Consider the following 14,872-nt stretch of genomic DNA (forward strand, 5'->3'; position numbering starts at 1 on the left):
GCATAAATGAAAAACACACTCCAAGAGTGTGCAAGCGCTTCGGCTTGCAGATCGACATCGATAATATCAGGAAAGAGTAGGCAAATCCATTCAATACCAAATGACCCGCAAGCCGCCACCGCCGGTATACCACTGCCTGTCGTGGAAACCTCTTTACCAACCGCTCACAAGCAAACGGCACGCTGCCTGTCGCTTCCGCGTAGGCAGCTCACGGCTATTTGCTGGCCTTGAACGTTCTATTGGAACGTCATCTATAACCGGTTCTCGACGGTGGCTTTTACGGACTCTAAATTAATGGAAGCGCACTTTTTTATTTTGCTGCGAGGAGTACGTATTGAATGGCTTTGCCAATGCTGCTAAACATTGGCGCCAATGACTGAGTCTTAGCGCCGCCTATTGTGAAAGAGTTGTCGATTGGCACTTCTTTTCCGACTGAAACCGTCGACACCAAAGTCAACTGTTTTCCTTCTTCTGTAGGAAATCAGTCCGCGCACTTAGGTGCCAGTGGTTTAGTGTGCGGCCATGAGGACTTCTTGGACGCTCTTCGTGGCGCTCAGTCTGCTCTTGTGGAACTTGTGGAATTCCGTGCCGTTTCTTCAACACTTGGGAGCCGTCGTGGGATCCGTCGCCATCATCCTGTTCACGGCACATTGGTTTTCAAGGCTCGCCTGGAAGGCTCTCTTTGTGAAGCTTCTTCCCAGCAATGACAAAAGTGTGCTCATCACTGGTGAGTTTTACGGGCTGCGGTGACGTTCTGTGCCGCGGAGATGGTGCTTCCTACAGTGCAAAAAATCGGTAATTAATTGCTATGCACAACATGGCTTTATGCGCAACATGAAAATAAGCATGTATTGCCAACCATCTATAAGCTGAACGTATATTTAAATTTCTCAAATCCGTAGGTCTCGATTTCTGTTGAATCCTGGGTATCCTGTAGTCCCGATGGAGTCTGGCGGTAGAATAGTGCATTTTTTGGTTTAAATCCTTTAAAAGTATTTCCTAAACACAGGACTCGTTGCTCCCCCACCCCCCCCAGAAAAAATATATCAGAGTAGTTTGCTCCCGTACCTTGTCTGAGAAAATTTTTATTAAGCCAGAATGAAATTGTAGACAGAGAACAAGCTTAAATTCGAAGAAATTGACTCTTTAATAGGTCTGGAATACCTTCAACCCGCTTCAATAAAAAGTATACAATGTTATGCAGCGAGAGATGCCAAAAAGAAACAAGCATGAATTTTTTTTTCGTTGAATATTTTACCGCTGGTAAGATGATATTCATGCCCTCAGAGTTCCTGCTAATTAGCTGCTGCCAAACGCATAGCTATTTCATGATCATGGTCCAGATCTGCGGTCACTACCTGTCCTAAGTGATGCTGATGCTGGTGGTTTGGTTTGGTTCGGTTTATAGCGTTAAATGTATACGAAAGCGAGTCCGGCTATGGGAGGCGGCGCAATGGAGGGCTCCGGATAATTTAGACTATCTGGGTATCTTCAGCGCGCACTGACAGCGCACAGTACGCTGTTTCTCTAGCATTTCGCCTCCATCGAAATGCGACCGCGGCTGCCAGCATCCAACCCGCGTCTTTCGTGTCAGCAGCCAGCGGTGGAATGTGGCCTGTGAAAAACTACGCTCCTACTTCTTATTACCGACAATCGTAATCGTCTTGTCAATTTTTTTTATATTGAGATGCACGTGACATTAGAAGCGCCCCCCCCCCCCCAATGTATATATATATATATATATATATATATATATATATATATATATATATATATATATATATATATATATTACGGGCGGCAAAATCTTCCAGTACGATGAACAGACAGAAGCTCACTTTTTTGTAGAAGTATTGTATGAAGAAGACCTATTTTTCACGTGCCTTGTTCTTCTCTGAAGTGAGTGTATTTCCTCTCAGGCTGCGGCAACGGCATAGGCCGTGCACTCGCCAAGCGCCTCAGCAGAGAGGGGTACCTGGTCTTCGCCGGGTGCCGTGACTCCCAGTGCGAAGGAGCCAAGGAGCTCAGCCAACTGAACAACATCAGGGTACTGCAGATGGACGTCACCCGGGACGAGGAAGTTGAAGAAGCCTACTTCATCGTCAAGCGAGAGCTGGGCTCCAGAGGTAATAGGCGTCTTCCTCAACGATTATCTCTCCGGACTTCTTTCTCTGTACACGACCGCTTCGTTGTGACATTTGTAAACTAAAGACGCCAGAAACCACACACACACACAAACAAGACCAGAGAACGGGACAGAGAGCCACTCACAACTAGTTTTTTTTGCACACCACAGATATATATATACACAATGCCAGCGCCTGCGCAAAAAACAAAATAACGCATCAATGTGACAACGAATGCTCAGAAAACTTTTTTTCCGCCTGAGAGAGAGATACAGAAGTTTCGCTAACACACGAACTGCCTTTTTTACTGATATAAAACGCTTCAATCAGTTCTCTGCCTTTGATATTGCTGCTTCTGGCAAGGATCTGCACGGATGAAAAGCATGGCTCACAAGAGCGTGAAGGGCAGGATTTTATATGTTTCGGCAAATTTGGGCCCTCTTTATTTTGTTCTACGTTTCGTTCATGTTCCCTGATTCGCTCATTAACGCAGCGCCCTGTTTGTACTATATAGGAACGACCGCACGGGAGGGGAATTTCATAAACAACCCCTTCGGAACATTTCATGAAAGGTCACCCATGCTTAGTACCACAGCCTCTTTCTTGTTCTTTTCCTTTTCGTTTGTCAATTCGAGGACAAATACTTCCGATCTTCAGGGGGCCTGAAAAGACGAGCGGGACACTATGCCTGCTCGCAACCTTCTTCAGGTTGTGGGCCAACTTGTGCACGCACGGCACCGCCACAGGTCTTACCTCTTCACGAGGGACCTCTGCCCCAGCTCTCACTGCCCTCATCTTCAACTTATGTAAGAGGCTTTGTAGCCGAGTGTGTCTGGTAACTGTGTAGGTTTATTCACTTGGAGTACGGGGCTATGCTACGACACACACCCCACGGAAAGGTCAGCGCAAAATGGAAATGCGGACCAGAAGCGTGTTCCCTTTTTCTTAAAGCTTCTTTAGTGCTCTAGTCTATTGGCTTCAACGGAAGAACCGAACGCACGCCAAGCACTAGAATCAACAACACGAACCTTTTCAGCCATGGCCGACTCGGTGGAGACGCGAAAACTGGAGAATTCAGAAAATTACCCAGTTCCGGACAGCGATCTTCATCCAGTATCAGCCAGGATGTAACTATTTTCATGGTAAGGACGTAAGGGATAATGTGCCGACAGTTATTACAACCTTATACCTGTGCGCGACTATCCCCGGTGTAAACAGCGTCTCAGTCGGCATAGAATGCCATGACCTTATTGGCCCCGGAAAATAAACCCTTATACTTGTGCCCTTACCGTTGAGAGATACGCACGCAACAGGGAAAATCTGCATTTTTTCACGAAAACGCAACGTCTCAAACTGCCTTTTCGAAGATTTTATTTCAATCTCTTATATTAAATGTGTATGTATATTAATAAAGAAAGACGGAATACCCTCCATGAGCTGCGGTAACAAGGCTTAAAATCTGTAGAGAGGGGAGGGGGGGGGGGGCGCAGTCTGCACCAAAGTTGTCCGTATCATTCTTCAACCTGGGAAGGCCAAGGAGAAAGCAAACTTTTTTCTCAGTTCAACGGATACTGCTCAACATAAAAATTATCTGATCAATAGCTATGGTCTTTTAGCACCGGTACTTTCCACCGCTTTCCACTAGTACCGGCTGTTTAAGTGTACAGACATCGCACAGCTCGCGGGGGTCTACAATTTCGCCACCGTTGAAATTCGACCTCCGTAGTCGGGATCGAACTAGGGCTCTGTAAAGCTATATCAAACGCTAGGCAGACGATTTCGGCCCGTAACTGTTACGGTTGTTCTTGCCTTTTCTTTATTTTCTTCGGACAGCCCTCTGGACAGTGGTAGCCAACGCTGGCGTGCGCGGTGATCGTCTCCTGGAGTGGCTCACGATGGAGAGCATCGTGAAGGTCTTCAACGTGAACGTCTTTGGAACCCTGCGGGTGATCAAAAAATTCCTGCCAATGCTTAAGAAGAGCAAAGGACGGGTGATCGTCATGAATAGCCCACTTGGTACGAACCAAGCCCGCAAAGAGTGTGGAAGAGTATATTTCGAGCATTTACTGTTGGCAGTCTCTTCCAAACACTCCAGGCTTTTTAAGAGAGCCAGTCACCTTCGGTTGCACCCCATCTTATTTTCAACGTGTATAAGAAAAAAAACTGCTTTAAAATTTCCAGAAATTTGACACATGCGAATCTGAAAATTTAGTTGAGCTCATATATTTTATACATGACATGGGAAAGAGTTTGACCACAATACCAGACACGTTACGAGTGGAACAACCTGAATATAGCTTTTCAGAGTAAATATTTACAGATTTTTCACGCCACCTCATATCATCCCCTCTCGCAGTTAAAATGTCGTGGATGTTTGGAAAACATTACGGCTTCCTCAGTTAAAAGGGAACAGCGCAAACACAGCATAATGAGGGGAACGTACAACAGAGCCTGACAACGCCCATTGCAGGGCAAAATCCCCTCTTATGTCTCTCCAATTAGCCCTGTCCTATGCTAGCTGTGGCCACCGTGTACCCACAAACTTCTTAATCTCATCCGCACACCTAACTTTCTGCCTCCCCCTGCTACGCTTGCCTTCTCTTGGAATTCAATCCGTTACCCTTAAGGGCCAGCGGTTATCTCCCCTTCGTGTTACATGCGCAAGCCCGATTCTTCCACTTGATTTCCACTAGGATGCCATTAACCCACAATTGTTCCCTCACCCGTTCAGTCCACTTTCGGTCTCTCAACGTTAAAGCAATGATTTTTCTTTCCATAGCTCGATGAATTGTCCTTAACTTATACTCAACTCTTCTCGTTAGGGTATATGCTTGGGCTTGTTGGTTCATAACTGAAAGGTGAAAAACGTAGCGCAAAGAGACGAGGACACAGAAAGACGGACAACACACGGCGCCGTGTGTTGTCCGTCTTTCTGTGTCCTCGTCTCTTTGCGCTACGTTTTTCATCTTCTCGTTAGCCTACGCGTTTCTGTTCCATAGGTGAGTAACAGTAAGATAGGGCTGTTTACTTTTCTCTTCAGGGCTATTGGTAACCGGTAACCTGCCATTCATGAGTTAAATGACGACTTTGAACTCTAAAACAGCTTTTCACTCTGGAGGTACCTTTAAAGGCCGGGATACATGCGGCGTTTTTTTCGACGACATTCGCGCGGCAGAAAACGTCGCGGCGGCGCGACGCCCGGCTGGAGATACATGGAGCGTTGAAGCGGCGGCGCGCCGCCGCGCATCCCTCGACGCGAAAGCAAATGTGATCAACAAGTGGCAAACACCAACTGTGCAAGGAGGTCTGTGAGAACAGTGACGCTGACCATTCTGTTAAAATCAGGAAAGTTTCACTTCGACACCACTGTGCAAAATTTAGCACGCGCGCTTATATCTATAAAGATTTGCGTGCTCGAATGCATGCCGTAGAGTACCTTTCGACGCCCGCTCAGCCGCGGACACCAGCGGCTGCGGTTTTCTTCGACACATTCGCTTCAGGGAGGGAGCGCAGGCATTCCGATCCAAGATTCGGCCGTGTTCTCCAAAAAAAGCGACATTTCAAGTCTGATGAAGCGTTTATTTGCACGAAAATAACATTTCCGTGCCAAAAACACCGCGTACCTCGTCGGCCATGGCGGCCATGTTGGCGGCGGCAGGGAGAGGACCGGAAGAGCGGGCTTACTGCGCTGCTATTGGCTCGCTTCAGCCGCCGCTTCCGGTCTCACCGGACGCCGCGCGTCAAAATCTAGCCGGTCCTGATCGGCGGCGGCGGGCGTTTTTCTCGACGCCGGGCGTCAAATCTGCGCCGTCGGGCGAAAATCGACGACTCGACGCGGTAAAAACGCTCCATGTATTCCGGCCTTAAGCCAGCAAATGGCTCTCAATCCAAGACGAAATAAGTTCGTTCCTTATCGAAGAGGATATGAGACGGACACTGGGACGGCACAGCGCCAGCTATTCTTTTGTCAAAATATAGTCAGTCAGATTGAATGCTCCCGACCATCGTCTTCCTTTCCTCCGTGCATGTTGCTCTCATTTTCAGGTCACGTTACGCTGCCAATGGGTGTGCCCTACTCCATGACAAAGCATGCACTGGTGTCGATGGTCGACGGTTTCCGCAGAGAGTGCCAAGGAAAAGGCGTGCACTTCATTAACATGGAACCGAATGCATACAAGTGAGCCCCTTTTTAAACCCGAATCGTAATGATAGTTCGTGAAAAATTAGATGTTTTAAATTGTGAACATGTTTGACAGGCGAGCTGAAGAATGGAAAAGTGAACATGCAGACATTTGGTCAATGGCGAACGTTGGCAAAGGCAGTGCATGATGAATATCTCACTGCAGCAATTAAATGTTGTCCTCACAAAGAAGTATGAAGCGCACGAGGCCATCGCCGTTAGAGCATTGTTGGCAGGGAATGGGTAGCTACGCAGGAAGAGTAAAAAACATTCGGTAATACCTACGCATAGTAGCCGCGTCGCGGGTACTATGGGCTATGGGTGTTCACCACTACAACCAAAGAGCGCCAAATTACACGTGCAGATGTCGTACATGAGGCGGCATCTGAAAAGTTCATTAATTTTGTCGTCCAACCTGATCGCAGTATAATTGCTAATCGATAAGTTATTACAGCCCCGCCACGATGGCTCAGCGGTGACGGCGCTCGGCTGCTGGCCCGGAAGACACGGGTTCAATCCCGATCGCGGCGGCGGAATTACGATAGAGGCGAAATTCTAGAGGCCCGTGTACTGTGCGATGTTAGAGCACGTTAAAACCCCAGGTAGTCGAAATTTCCGGAGCCCATCACTACGGCGTCCTTCACAGCCTGAGTCACTTCGGGACGTTATACCCCAATAAACCAAAATTGGTTGGTTGGTTGGTTGGTTGGCCTCAAGTAGAATGGCACATACCCACTACGGGGGAGTGGCCAAGACACAGGCGGTGAACTGTTGGAATGATTAGGAGTTTTAGAGGAAAAGGAGTATTAATAGGGTGTAGGATGACAGATTATTACAGAAAGGCGAGCTCAAGTCAGTGAACACAACTGGCTGGCTTCGCACCATTGTGTCCACACTGTTACTGACCGTAAAAGCATCTGCCGATGGTAGCAGCCATGCTTATATTCCAGTGTCCTCCGACGCTTCTCCGCAGTAGGAATTCTAGATCAGAACGCAGACACACGCAGAAAGGCAGCGCACGCTAAAAACTGGCTTGCTTCATTGTGCACATGCGCCGCACAGTATTCGAGATTCAGCTTTAACGGACGCTCAAGTTGCAGAGTTGTTTTTCAAGTTTAGCGCCGGTCGCTTTTCTATAAGCAAAGAAAACAGCTCTATCAAAGCGGCGACCGACTTTCAACCGAGGTACCCTCGCCTCTTGAGTGAATTTATCGTTGTGATTGCAATTTACGTTATGCTCGCCGGCTATAAATGCTGGAGCACAGCGCTTAGGGCTAGTTGGTTCATAGCAGACACGTACAAGCGCAAACAAACACGGACAGAGAAGAGACTTGGACAACACGAGCACTTGGACAACACGAGCGCTTAGCTCGTGTTGTCCAAGCGCTCGTGTTGTCCAAGTCTCTTCTCTGTCCGTGTTTTTTTGGGCTTGTACGTGTCTGCTATAAATGCTGGACCTCGCTCTCGTTTTTATCGTTTTCGCACAAAAACCTCGAATTCACAATAATGTTCGCGCTATATTTTGTTTCGTTCTAAGATTCAGCATGGTGAAGGCTTAAGCAAACGTGCCGCTTATTTCGCAAACACGAAAATATTTCATGTTATAGACTCCACATGTGGCATCACGGCTGATTGAGCATCATGGCGCCTGAGTTGGTGTAGGTATATATGAATGTGGCGATCATACATACATCGTAATGACCATTCAATTACTAGAGCTAGGCTTAAGTAAGACATCTTCGGCTATTCTAGAGGTCTGTATTAATTCAGCGTCTGCAACCCCCCCCCCCCCCCGCCCCCCTACCATCCTCTTTTAAATCGGAAAAGAACTTATTTTTAAAAAGAAATTTTATTTTGATAGATACCTGTGGTTTTCACAGCTTATACTTCCGTTGCAGAACTCAGATCATGGCCAACGTTGGTGATCCCGATTTGGTGCAGCAGGAATTGCAGCAGCAGTCTCCGGATGTCATAGCCGACTACAGCACGGAGGAGATTCAACGCTGGTTGGAGGCGACGCGGCTCTTCTCCGAAATGATCGTGAGAGACAACCTCGACGAAGTCGTGGATCAGATTGTGCTAGCGATTCGCGAGACGGATCCTGACACCTGCTACGTTTCACCGTGGCGCCTTGGAAATGTCTTGCTCTACGTGCAGAGATTACTTCCCGAAGAGCTTGCTGATTTAGCTGTCGGAGCCGTTCGAAAGCTGCTCCCTTCCGTGGCACGCAATGCGCGGTTCAAAGCAAAAGAAAACTAATTCTGGAACACCAAATCTCTGGCGCGAGAAGCTTCTTTTGTTATAGGATAGGTAGTTGGTCTGGTTGTTTTCTGTTATGTTACAAGGGAAGCATGGTGGACAAGCAAGGACAGATGGGAAGGCGAGTTGAGACACTGAAAGCGCGTACTTCAAGTGTGAATCATTTTGGCGAGAACTGAACTCTAGTGCTGCCTTCACGAAGCACTTGAGGAGGGCTCAAAGTATGAAGTAAGACATGATGTTGGGCTAGTCGGTTCATGGTTAGAGCAAAACAGAAATGCGCGAAAACGACGAGACAAAAGAAGGCACGAATACACACACACACACACACACGCACACGCACACACGCACACGCACGCGCACACGCACACGCACACGCACACACGCACACGCACGCGCACGCGCACACGCACGCGCACATGCACACGCACGCACACGCACGCACGCACACGCACACACATGCACACACACACACACACACACACACACACACACACACAAAGTAAGAATTGAAGTCCCGCAGAAAGACATATTGAAAATGAACCATAGCGGCGAACCGCTCAGAACGTGTCCATTGGCGACTGCCTCCTTCATTATCCTCAAGGTCAGTGCTAGCTGAGCATAATGCATCAGGATATTATCACGCACTGCGTTTGCGTACAGCGTCCCAAGAGCGCTCCTGCTTTGTTGGACCCGCTCGCTCCGGCTTCTCTCATAGATCCAGCGTTACGAGCACGACGTTCCTACTGTAAAGAGCTATAACAAGGTCCGGACCACGCTATAGTGGGGGCTTTCATCAGCCACATTTAAGCGACTGTAACCAAGTGCTGGCATATCCTTCTCGAAACAGTCAGTAACAGAAATGTGAAGCGTGCGTGAGGACACGGTTATTAAAATCGGATATTGTTTTTCGAAAAAAATGAACACTTGCCCAAATTCGTGCGCACATAACTTGGTTTGGTGCTGCGACAGTCTCATGGAGCCGCCGCGGTGGATCAGTGGTTATCGCGCTCGGCTGCTGTCCCGAAAGACGCGAGTTCGATCCCTGGCGCTGCAGTCGAATTTCGGTGAAGGCGAAATTCTTGAGGCCCGTGTACTGCGTGATGTCAGTGCATGTTAAAGAACCCCAGGTGGTCGAAATTCCTCGAGTCCTTCACTACGGTGTCCCTCATAGCCTGACTTGCTTTTCGGACGTTAAACCCCCATAAAGGTTAAAACAAACTGTCTCGTGGAGTCCTCATTTTGTACGCTTAGGGGAAAGGCAAGTAAATGGTGGTTCTTTGCCCGAACCGGCAATCCTTCCCAGAGAATTTGTGAACTTTGTATCGGAGCCATGTAAAGTTTTGTCGTGAATATTGAAGCTTCTGCAAAACTTATACCCTAAGAAGTTACGGTAAATCTATTGGAAGGAAGGGGCCATTTAGGAGCAACAAAGGCTGTGTAAGTAGGGATATCTGCCTCATTCATGAAAGAACGCAGCGAAACTAATTTTAAACTCTGCTAGTGTAGAAACTGCTTCTTACAGTATTCCTTAAAGGAAATACACTGAGGTAAGGGTGCACAGTAGCTCCGCGCAACCTAGTTCCGTTTCGGCCGAATAGCCCTTCTACTTCTTGAAAAGAATATTGGAACACTTCTGGAATCAAACTCGTGGCGTTATTACAAGAAAAATACTCGTTGATTACCAGAAGGTAACAAATTCCGGTGTAACAACGCCTTCTAGAGCATCACTGAGAACGTATTAACCTAACTGCGGCTTTGCTTGTCACATCGCCCACTGACAGTGACACCTGTTTTTCATTTTCTGCCTTTCAAGGCTTACAGGAGCTCCGTTCTCAGTGAAACTAGCCTTTTCCCATGTGGAAAAGTGTAAGCCCGCACACAAACTTATAAATTTTGGCCACACTGACACGTGGAGGTGATGCGCGCCAGAAAGAACAGCTACGCTCTCTCCAGATAACTGGGAATTACGGCACGGTCGGCGCCACTGTGTAACCTTGCAGAGCGCTCGGCCACGCGCTCGCGCCGTGCATCTCATACTGAGCGCGGTAGTACAGCCTTTGTCAAAAGCTTAGAGCCCAGGGCGTTTGCTTCTCGGCTGCATTGATTTGTTCGTAATGCGACCTCAGCGCCTCAAATCTCCTGAAGGTAAGAAGATTTTTGGTCCTGCTCCCTCCGATGCGTAGGACTTCCACAAGTGCTGCAGGAGCGCCAGAATAGTGCTCAGAAGCAAATCCCCTGGGCTCTAAACTTTTGGCAAAGGCTGTACATCGACCGTCTGAAGACGTCCTGAGGCCCATCGCAGCCAATTTCCGGGATTTCAAGCTAGTCTCTTCCCGCGTACTGACGTCACTGTTGCACCCGCCGTCTGTGGACAACGGACGCAAGTTCCCAAATCTTATCGTCGATGGCTGGTGGCCATGTGGAGCACTTCGGCAGGAGCCACAGCGGCCTGCTCCCGAAGGAAGGTTAACAGCGCTCGTCCTTTTTCAGGTTGGTGGCGTAAATTTTATATATACATTATAACGATGTATGCTCTGTAATGTCAATGCTCCCGATGTCATAAAAGCTACTAAGGCGTCGTTTTTCTTCTAAACTGTTGTTCGTTGTTGTCTGGTCATTTCCTGTAACGACCAGCCACGGGGGCTCAGTAGTTACAGCGTTCGGCAGCTGACCCGAAAGACGCGGCTTGCATCCCGGCCGCTGCGGCCGAATTTCGATGGAGGCGAAATTCCAGAGGTGCCACGTCAGTGCACGTTAAAGAACATCAGGTGGTCGAAATTTCCGGAGCCCTCCACTACGACGTCCCTCATAGCCTGAGTCGCTTTGGGACGTTAAACCCGATAAACCAACCAACCTTGTTTCAAGTGGTGAATGCTGCGTTAGATCAGGCGGAACCTAACAGATGCCGGGGAAGTTGAGGGGGAAGGGATACCGAGAGGGGGAGGGAGACGGCACGACCACAACAGTGAGAACTCTGAAGTCAGCGACTAAGATTCATTTGTGTTCATGACAACCGCACATCGTTTCTCCGTCATATGAAAGTACTCCACTGATAAGAGTTTTTTTTGTTTTTACTTCAGGAAGCTTTACTGTGTATCATCATGACTACGTACTTCTCATTTTGTTTTGATTTGGTTAGTTTTGCAAGTGCGTCTTTGTCCTGGGCCTCTTTATTTATTGGTTTGGTTTATGAGGTTTAACGTCCCAAAGCGACTGAGGCTATGTGAGATGCCGTAGTGGAGGGCTCCGGAAATTTCGAGCACCTGGGGTTCTTTAACGTGCACTGACATCGCACAGTACACGGGCCTCGAATTTCTCCTCTAAAGAATTTGTCCAGCCGTGTTCAGAAATAACCTGCTTTTACAGGGACTATGGAATAAATTAACTTAGATTACATAAAGCCGACAGGAGATAGGCATGACATCGTTCGTCACCTCAGAGCAAAACTTTTTGAGCTTGCATCAATATAAACGAAGTTATAGATGATTAAAAATTGCGCTCATCCTCTCCCCCCTCAACTCGTACACGCGGGGCACCGGAAAAACATAAATAAAACAGCTCTGGGACTGGGCCCCGCTCGTGATTACGTCATTCGCTGACGTTCGGCTTGAGACTTCCGGTTGCCGCATCCAGCACCCCAGCAGCAGCGTGGGCAGCGTCTCACCGGTCTCTCTTCGCCTTCCTGGATTGCGGCGCGCGTCGGATTTCTTTGCTTGTCACTGCGACAAAGGCACTGCGAGTGGCTCCCGAACTCCCGACAGAAAGAGGCGGCAGAGGTAAATTGAAACCATATGCGCGAAGGCAATGCCCTGGCTCACGCTTGTCCGAGGGGGTCGAGCGGCGGCACGAGCAGACGATTTTCACGGCCACCGGAAGTGAGCCCGTGAAGTCGTGGCTGCCGTGGCTCTAGTGAATGACAGCGTGTAGTGGCCTGCCAACGTAATGGGACCAGTGACGTCTATTTTCACGATTTTAGTTTCAGAATCGCTCACTACGAAGACACCAATCGGTCCACGAATTTTAAAACACACGATTTTTAAAAATCAAAATAAATTGCCGGGTCAGCTCCGAAGGCTCATACTTGGGGTTAATGCTTCTTAGCATCGTTTTTAAGCGCTGAAAACATTTACAAGCGACTTTTAATTCGTTGCATAGCCCCTTTAAAAGAGTGCATTTCTCTACCATTCGTCACGTTCAAATATATTTTCCAATAAGTTAAATAAAACGTTGACCACATGAGGAAATTATAACCTCAGGAAACTTGACGACACTGACCTCTATGTTAGACTGCAAGTTTAAAACGTGAATTTTATTTAAGCTGTGACTGATTACAGCATTTTAAAACACCCTCTGAGTGTTTGCGTAAGTGCGTGCGCAAATGTGCGTGTGCGGACGGGTTGGGGGGGGGGGGGCACTATTACCGGGGGTTGCTTCTCATTATTTCTAATATCTAAGGCATCGGTATATCGCACCTCACGTCTCGCACCAATGATGGTGGTGGATGTCAGAATCATCAGACTCCTGCTGCTTTAAGCAAACACTTAGTCACATCAGTAAAGCACTGGCATACCTTCCAGCAAAAGCAGACGACTTGACAACCATAAAAGAAACTGTGCCAAACATCGAAACGTCCCTCCAACACATGTCTGATAGCTACGACAAACTACTCGAAACATCGGAGAGGCATGAAAGGGAGATCGAGTTCCTTCGCAAGAGAGTTGACAACATTAAGGAAAGGCTTTAAATTCAAAAACTGCGCCAAGAACTGAACGACATAAATCAGTACAGTAGACGACAGAATATGGAAATTCATGCACTGCCAGTGACTGATGGTGAAAAGCTGCTAGACAAAGTTAACGATCTTGCGGGGAAACTTGATTTGCCCTCTATTGCAGAAAGCGACGTTGAAGGACTACATCGTCTTCCTTGCGAAGCAGACAGGGTCCCTGTAGTTCTAATCCGTTTTGCCAAACGGTCTCCTATGGCAGACTGGTTCTCGAAGCGCAAAGAGTGTGACAACGATGTCAGGTTTTTTGATCACCTGACCCCTTACAACAAGAAACTAATGTGGCTTGCTAAAAGGAAAGCTAAATGAAGTATAAATTTGTCTGGTCGAGGGAAGGAAAGGTGTTTGCCAGGCGCACAGCCAGGCGCACGGGTTATCAGGATCGCTTGCGAGGAGGACGTCGGTAAAATGATTTAAATGCATCAAGCTGTGTGGCTGCGCAGTGAACTTGCTCAAAAATGACATACTTCACTTCTTAGTCATTTAACGAAATGTTGAGTAATGCCTACCATTCACGTAACACTTTGTCTTTTATTATGTAAATTCCCAGAGCCTAAAAAACGAAGCCGAATAGTTAGAAGCAGAATTACACAAACTTAACATTCATTTCGACTTTATTGCTTTTACAGAAACATAGTTTAATTCAAATTCAGATGTTATTCAGCTTGAAGACAACAAACCGGTTTCAGTTTTTAGAGACGGAAGGCGTGGTGGTGATGTGTCTCTATATGTTCGGAACCACTTATCTTTTGATAACGTGTCAGATTATACCCTTGTCCACAATGACTTTGAAACAGTATGCATACTTTGTCATAACACTACCATAATGGCGCTGTATCGCCCACCTCAAGGTGATTTGGATCATTTCTTTCGGTGGATTGAGTCCTTCCTCAAGCTCACAAACCCGAATAAGTGGGGCGTTATATTAATTGGAGATTTAAACATTGACTTTATTTAAGATACTTCTTCAAAGATCAAATTAAATAAAACATTGCTTTCTAATGGTTGTGAGAATACCATTGATTTACCCACGCGCATATCAAAGTACTCCGAAACATTGATTGATCTATGTTTTACAAGTATTCCGGATAATAGAACTACATCACGTGTTTTTTCATCGACGATCAGTGATCATCTGCCCATCTTTTCACTTCTTTCAGAGAAAAAGAACATTAATGGTCTTGTTCGCATGCGGAGAATTCATGATGGTAACAATATTGCCCGATTTTGTAAGTTGATGTCGTCTACTAAATGGGATGAGGTATATCCAGAAACAGACCCGTCACGAGCTTACGATGTATTTATTGAAAAACTACGGAAACTTTACGATGCAGCCTTCCCCATGATGAGGATAAGGAAGCATAAAAAGGCCAGGAAAGAATAGATAACAAGTGCTCTGCTGAAACGAATTGATGTGAAGATTGAAATGTTTTCTCTTTTTTTAACAACAAGAAACCAGGAGGATTTAATTGAGTTCATGAAGTTCAGAAAAGACTAAATACAGATTTAAAAAAGGCC

General features: G+C 47.1%; 1 protein-coding gene across 2 annotated transcripts; it reads left to right on the forward strand.

The window, feature by feature from the left end:
• Nucleotides 1-347: 347 nt before the first annotated feature.
• On the forward strand, nt 348-8,902 carry LOC149330602 (retinol dehydrogenase 7-like). 2 transcript variants are annotated; one of them, XM_089561216.1, is made up of 5 exons: nt 348-727; nt 1,920-2,126; nt 3,960-4,142; nt 6,171-6,303; nt 8,205-8,902. In XM_089561216.1, exons 1-5 carry the CDS (start codon nt 523-525, stop codon nt 8,563-8,565), a joined length of 1,089 nt encoding a protein of 362 aa, XP_089417342.1. In that variant the 5' UTR covers nt 348-522; the 3' UTR covers nt 8,566-8,902. The 2 variants fall into 2 exon arrangements, with proteins under 2 accessions (XP_089417342.1, XP_089417343.1); XM_089561217.1 differs by lacking the exon at nt 3,960-4,142.
• Nucleotides 8,903-14,872: the final 5,970 nt, after the last annotated feature.

Source organism: Amblyomma mixtum, chromosome 9 (assembly GCF_055824585.1).
Source record: "Amblyomma mixtum isolate Tamu chromosome 9, ASM5582458v1, whole genome shotgun sequence".
In the NCBI taxonomy this organism is placed as follows: domain Eukaryota; kingdom Metazoa; phylum Arthropoda; class Arachnida; order Ixodida; family Ixodidae; genus Amblyomma; species Amblyomma mixtum.